This window comes from Mesitornis unicolor, unplaced genomic scaffold (assembly GCF_000695765.1).
Source record: "Mesitornis unicolor isolate BGI_N332 unplaced genomic scaffold, ASM69576v1 scaffold44300, whole genome shotgun sequence".
Taxonomy (NCBI): Eukaryota; Metazoa; Chordata; class Aves; order Mesitornithiformes; family Mesitornithidae; genus Mesitornis; species Mesitornis unicolor.
Genome location: NW_010158486.1, coordinates 5220 through 12278, shown reverse-complemented (window position 1 = coordinate 12278; position 7059 = coordinate 5220). Strand labels below are relative to the sequence as shown.

At 54.6% G+C, this 7059-nt stretch overlaps 1 protein-coding gene across 1 annotated transcript; it reads left to right on the top strand.

Annotated features, from left to right (window-relative positions):
- Positions 1-268: 268 nt before the first annotated feature.
- On the top strand, positions 269-6600 carry LOC104539927 (choline transporter-like protein 2; the record flags this gene model as incomplete). Its single annotated transcript, XM_010183606.1, has 9 exons — positions 269-353; positions 652-914; positions 984-1078; positions 1544-1647; positions 2573-2646; positions 2819-2889; positions 3038-3126; positions 3519-3603; positions 6494-6600. Coding segments are annotated over 9 exons (973 nt in total), but the record flags the coding sequence as incomplete, so codon positions are not given.
- Positions 6601-7059: the final 459 nt, after the last annotated feature.

The window sequence follows — 7059 nt, the reverse complement described above, 5'->3', positions numbered from 1 at the left end:
CTCCTCTTCTTTCTTCTTCTTCTTCCTCCTCCTCTTCCCCTTCCCTGCTCCTCAGCTCTTGGAAATGAAGCTGCTCTGAATAACAAGGTCTTCTAGGGCGCTGAACATCTTGTAGGATTAGTGACACATCTGCTTCCAAAACCCGCCAGCCTAAATCCTTATTTTTAACTTAAAATTAAACCCAACATAGAAAAGGGATCATGAGAGGCAAAAGTGAGTGGGATTCAGGTTTGGGGTTTGCAAAATCTCCTTAACCACGGCTCTGCAGTTTCCTCTCCACCTCCAACGAGGCGGTTTATAAGGTGTTCAACGAGACCGCGTGCCAGTTTTCGGGGCAGACCTGCAAACCGGAGGTGAGGCCGTCGGGGAAACTCGTACAAATCTGTCAGAGAGAAGATTGTGTATTACGTGAAAATTATTCGGGTGTAATTCCACCTTTCTGAACTCATTTACGTCACGTCACTGTTTTCCTTCGCGCTGTTGTGTGCGCAATGCTGACTTTTCGGTCTGAGCAAACGCTACCGACAAGTTAAGCGGGACAATGCCTTCCGAAAGTCCAAATGGCTTTGGGTTGAGCAAAAGATGCCGTGGGTCCACCCCGCGACGCGTCTCCACCCGCCGCAGTGCACGAACGTCCGCTGTCCTCCCCAGACCTTCAACAGCAGCAACGTCACCAAGCTGTGCCCCGACGCCCAGTGCCTCTTCGCGTTCTACGGGGGCGAGACGGCGTACCACAAGTACCTCATCATCCTCCAGTTCTTCAACGTCTTCATGTTCTTCTGGCTCGCCAACTTCGTCATCGCGCTGGGCCAGGTGACTCTGGCGGGGGCCTTCGCCTCGTACTATTGGGCCTTCAAGAAACCCGACGACTTGCCCGCCTTCCCCCTCTTCTCCGCCTTCGGCCGCGCGCTCCGGTACGTCCCTCTCGGGGAGGACTCGTGAGCTGCTTGAGGTTGTCCCCTTCTAACTGGCATCTTTCCCAGGTACCACACCGGCTCGCTCGCCTTTGGCTCCCTGATCCTCGCCATCATCCAGGTCATCAGGGTCATTCTGGAGTATCTGGACCACAGGTTGAAAGGTATCGAAGCTGAAATGGCAAACGAAAAGAGGAATGAGGTTGGCTGCTTCTGCTTTCCTTAGTGCCAGGACTCGTGGCTAACGTCCAGGGGAAGAATTCCAGTGTTTCTGTAGAGAATCGAGGTTTTCCTTCGAGGATCCCGTAGTTGTCTCTTCCTCCAAGAGACATTTCACGGGGTGGGAGCCAAGGGAATAAGGGCTAAGTCAGCCAGTCCTGTCCGGGTGCCAGGGAAGGCTGTGTCTGGCTGCAGGACCACGAAACATCAACAGCGAGCATGGGAAGGGCACACCAGGCTCATCCCAGCCATGGCGGCCTCCCAGGGAGGCTGAAACCAGGGCGTAGTCGAGGGGGAAGGAGGTTGTTCCGGGGTAGCCACGTCTCGTTCAGGACCTTGAATTGCTTCTGTGTAAGAAAAGGCGTCTCGCGGTCTGGCCACTAACCCTTTCTCCCCTGGCGCTCCTCCAGCTGCCGATAACAAGTTTGCCAAGTTCCTCCTGAGCTGCTTGAAATGCTGCTTCTGGTGCCTGGAAAAATTCATCAAATTCCTCAACAGGAACGCGTACATCATGGTAAGGGTCTCCCACGATGGGTCTTGACAACGTTGGGGGGGGTCTTTGCGCTCCTTGGGTGGCTGTTTGGGGACTGTGTCTCCCCACATCACGGGAAGATGAAGCTTTTTGGGATTTCCTGGCCGTTTCCTTCGTGGAAGGCCTTGACCCTCAGCCCCTCTACTCTGCCCTGGTGAGACCGCATCTGGAATATTGCGTCCAGTTCTGGGCCCCTCAGTTCAAGAAGGACAGGAACTGCTGGAGAGAGTCCAGCGTAGGGCTACAAAGATGATCAAGTGAGTGGAGCATCTCCCTTCTGAGGAGCGGCTGAGGGAGCTGGGGCTTTTTAGTTTGCAGAAGAGGAGACTGAGGGGAGACCTCATTCATGGTTATAAATATTTCAAGGGTGAGTGTCACAAGGATGGAGCCAGGCTCTTCTCGGTGACAAACAATGATAGGACAAGAGGTAACGGACACAAACTGGAACACAGGAGGTTCCACTCAAACTGGAGAAGAAACTTCTTCTCAGTGAGGGTGACAGAGCCCTGGCCCAGGCTGCCCAGAGAGGTTGTGGAGTCTCCTTCTCTGCAGACATTCAAAACCCGCCTGGACGCCTTCCTGTGTAACCTCATCTGGGTGTTCCTGCTCCGGCAGGGGGATTGGACTGGATGAGCTTTGGAGGTCCCTTCCAATCCCTAACGTGCTGGGATTCTGTGATTCTGTGTCGCTCTGCTTTTGGGAGGGATTTTCTCAGAGACGGCCAGGGTGGGGGGAACCCAGCTCTCAGTGCCTGCAATGCCCACCAGTGGATGAAGAAACACTTCCAGGGTGGGATTTATCCAGGTTTTACTCAAAAATGGGATTAATTGCGCCCTGTTCTTAGCGGTGAATTCAGTGCGGCTCCGTTTCTCTCTTTATTGCCCCTTTTTTTTGTAACCCACCCCAGATGGCCATCTACGGCACCAACTTCTGCACCTCCGCCAGGAACGCGTTCTCGCTGCTGATGAGGAACATCATCAGGTGAGATCCTGGTGCGCACGAGGGCTCCGCTCTCGACCGCAGACTCCGTTATTTCCCCTCCTCGTTTTCAGCCTTTCCTGGCATTTTGTGCCATGTTTGCACGTCGGCCGCCTCCTCCCGCTCTGAATTCGGGATGGGGAGTGGATGCGGACGCTCATCTCTCTGTTTCCAGGGTGGCCGTTTTAGATAAAGTCACGGATTTCCTCTTCTTCCTCGGTAAACTCCTCATCGTGGGAAGCGTCGGTAAGAGCCGGGGACAGGAAGTTTCTCCTCTCTCCTGTTTCCCACATCCCTCCTATGAAAACTGTTCCCATTTTACATCTCCTTCCCTCGACGCGTTTCCCGTTGTTCCTCGCATCCCACAGCGATTTCCATCATTTCCCTTTTCCAGGAATCCTCGCCTTCTTTTTCTTCACCCAGCGCATTAAGCTGGTCCAAGACACCGCGCCGCCCCTCAATTACTACTGGGTCCCTATTCTGGTGAGCCGCTTGCTTCTCTTTCGGTGAATTTAGAAGCGGTGGAAAGAGATCCCGATCGCAAATGCCATAAAACCACCCCCTCCGCTCGCTGGTCCTGAAGGGCTGCCTTTGTTTTGAGGTGTTTTCCCCGGCCCCGTCTAAAGAAGCCCTTTGTTTGGGCCAGCCGCGAAGAGGCGTCTCTCCCTTCCCGTGCTGCCCAGATTGGCCTCCGTCCACCGTCGTCGCTGAGGCCTTTTGTCCCAAATCGAGCCGGTCCCAACAATCCTGCCCTGTTTGCTTCTCCTCCTTTCCCTGGGGAATTTGGGATTCAGCAGCTTTCCTCCTCCCGGATGAGGAACCAGGGGCTTTGCGAGGTGCCAGGTCATGGTGTGACCACGCAATTTCTCTTTCAGACGGTGATCGTGGGCTCCTACCTCATCGCCCACGGGTTCTTCAGCGTGTACGGCATGTGTGTGGACACCCTCTTCCTCTGCTTCTGTGAGTGTCTGCCTCAGAGTCCCATCTCCCGCTGGGTTTGTGGTACCAAAACCTCCCTCCCTTTGGGGCAGAACCCCAGAATTGTCCCGATTTGGGGTTTGCTCCCAATTCCCGTGGCCTCTCCGTGTGGTTTTTCTCCCACCGTTACCAACTCCTACCTGCGTCTGCTTTCCCCGCCTGCTTGCAACGAAAACCTGTCCTTGGGTGTCTCGGTCTTTCTGTTTTGGTGCTTTCCTCTTGGTTGAACTTATCTGCAACTAACTTCAATTTTCCTTCTTTTTTTTTTTCCCCTCCCATTCCTTTCTCCCTCTCATGTCTTCTCTTCACATGTTCTCCATCTTTCATCATCTCCGCCCTGCTTCTCCCTGCTCTTTTTCACTCTTCCCCATCACGGCCGCTTCTTCCCCGGGGGTTTATGAACAAAGGTGAAGATCTGGAGAGGAACGATGGATCTCCCGAGAGGCCTTACTACATGTCCCCCGAGCTGAGTGAGATCCTGCTGAAGGGGAACCTAGAGCCTTCCAAAAGCGCCGAGAGCCAAGGCTAGGGAGGAAGGCTGCGTGCCTGGGGGGCGGCCGCAGGATGCTCTCGACCCCCCCCCAACTCAAGCAGCGTTTTCCTACGCCCGCAACCACGGTGCAAATCTTTTCCCCTGCTCCTTCAAAGCCTTGAGGGTAGAGGGGATGCTGATTCCTGTCTCAAATCTGCCTTCCTGCTCAATAATTAATCTCCTTGTATCGAGAGAATGAATTTAGAGTGTCACCTAGAGTTAATCTGGAGTCCCACGGGCCCGGTAGCACCCGGTGAGGTGTTGTGCTCTGCTCTGGCCAGGAACTGGGTGCCCACGTGTAGTTGTGTTTTGCGTTGAAGCAGAGATTTTTGTCCCTAACCGAAAATTAGGGAGGGCCGCTTTGACAGCAGGGGGTACCTGGCGTGGCAGAACTGGTGGTTTGTGGGACGGGCCCAGTGCAACCTGGTCGCTCTGTGCTTTCCTCTTTGTTCTGCCCCCAGCAAAGAGGAACCGGGCTCTTTCCTCGCCCACTCCTTTCTATGCAAAACCAGGCCGGCGCGCTTAGATTTCTCTGTGAGATTGCAGACCTTTAGCTTTTTAAGTCTGGGTAATTGCTGCAGGGAGGGAGGCGGTGGCTCGTCCTGGGAGCTGCCTGATGGGTTCTGCTTTTTTCCCCTCGAGGTGGTTGAGTGGATGGGTTTTGGCTTCTGCCCAGTCTGGGCTCCTGGAGCTGGAGCGGTAACGAGTTTCCACGCTAACGCAGATGTAGGTGGAGGGTGTGCAGGCTGGGCTGGAGGGAAGCGAGTCCCCGAGCCAGCTCTGAGGGTCCATCAAGGGACAGTGGCGTCCTCGGGAGCGATGTGAGCATCCCCATTGGGCAGACACAAAAAAAGTCCTAAATTTGATAGGTGAGGCTTACAACCCTGAGAGAAGCGGCAGCCAAACACAGGCTGGATCCTCGCCTTGGTTTCTCCTTTTATTAGTCCAGAAACGATTGAAATTTAGCCAAAAATGCCATTCTGGCTGCATGTCGTCGCAGCCCAGAGCTCGTATTACAAATCCTCCCCGCAGACGGAGCCTCGGCTCTTTTGTTGCGCCCTCTCAGGACAAAGCCGTAGCATTAACACTCGTCTTTTCATCAGAGAAATATTAAAATCCCTCTCAAAATATCCCGGGGCGCTTTCCCTCCACTCTGAAGCTGGCGCTTTGTTGGGTCTGTTTGGTTTTAGGTTGTTGTTTCGGATTGGTTTTTGTTCCTGGCGGCAGTGATTTTCCTCCCACTTCTTCTTGTTGGCGCAGCCACTTTGAGAGGCGAGAGGCCGGGAATGCACCTCATGTTTATGCATGCAGGGCGCGTTGACGAGGCCGTCGAGCGAACACCGAGCTCGGCGCTGGCGTCACAAACCGTTTTGGCCGCTCAGAGAGCGGGGAGAGGAAGGGAACCGCGCTCCCAGGCGGTTGAGTTCACAGAATCCCAGAATGTTAGGGATTGGAAGGGACCTCCAAAGCTCCTCCAGTCCAATCCCCCTGCCGCAGCAGGAACACCCAGATGAGGTTACACAGGAAGGCGTCCAGGCGGGTTTTGAATGTCTGCAGAGAAGGAGACTCCACAACCTCTCTGGGCAGCCTGGGCCAGGGCTCTGTCACCCTCACTGAGAAGAAGTTTCTTCTCCAATTTCAGTGGAACCTCCTGTGTTCCAGTTTGTGCCCATTACCCCTTGTCCTATCATTGTTTGTCACCGAGAAGAGCCTGGCTCCATCCTCGTGACACTCACCCTTGAAATATTTATAACCATGAATGAGGTCTCCCCTCAGTCTCCTCTTCTGCAAACTCAAGAGCCCCAGCTCCCTCAGCCGCTCCTCAGAAGGGAGATGCTCCACTCCCTTGATCATCTTTGTAGCCCTACGCTGGACTCTCTCCAGCAGTTCCTGTCCTTCTTGAACTGAGGGGCCCAGAACTGGACGCAATATTCCAGATGTGGTCTCACCAGGGCAGAGTAGAGGGGGAGGAGAACCTCTCTGCACTACAACCACCCCTCCTGATACACCCCAGGATGCCAGGAGTTCTTACGGTGCTGTTAAGCTTTCCCACCGAAACCAGAAAACGCCCAAATCTCTGCTTGCTTCTAAATAATCCCAAATAATTTCCCCACGCGGCTGCGGTGGTTTGTACGGCCGGGGCCGTTTGGTTGTGACAGAGAGGAAATACCCCCCTCGCCTGTGAAATCCTTTTGATTTCTATCAATAATAATTAACAGACGCCTGCTCCTCTGGCACCTCGCTGCCTTTGGGCTCCTTGCTGCCTCCTGCCACGCCAACCTCCGTGTCCGTCCACCCCTTCACGGCTGTGCGGGGTCGGGGGGGGGTTTCTCTTTGCAGTGGAGGACCTGGAGCGGAACGACGGCTCGGCCGAAAAGCCTTACTTCATGTCGCCCGACCTGAAAAAGCTCCTGAAGAAGACGAACAAAAGCCAGACGGATGCTTAAAGCCGCTCCTCGTCCTTTCCGCGCCTCCTCTTCCCCCGCGGAGCCGCAGGATAACGCCCAGCGCTCAACGTCGTTTGTCCCACGTGGAAATCTCCTTTAATGAACTTTCCTGTCCCCCTGCGGCAGGCAAGCAGCAAAAGTGGGGGGCGCTGAAGAGAGGAATTGGGTATTTTTAATGATTTGGCCTTAAATCGGGGGGGGTTGCTAAATGAAGACGCAGCAAACGACCTCTTGGTCCCCAGCGCTGGCGCTGAGAAAAAGCGGCGGGGAAATATCTCTGGCGCGGGGCACGGCCCCCTCTTCCGAAGCGTCGACCGACGCCAAAACGAGTTTAATTGGATTTAATAATTTTTTCTTTGAAAAATGAGGATGTTTCCTTCAGGTCGGCTGCGTTCGGCCATGCCTCGGCGCGTGGGTGAACCCGACGTGGTTTGGTTTGCTTTGCAGCACCCCACCCCC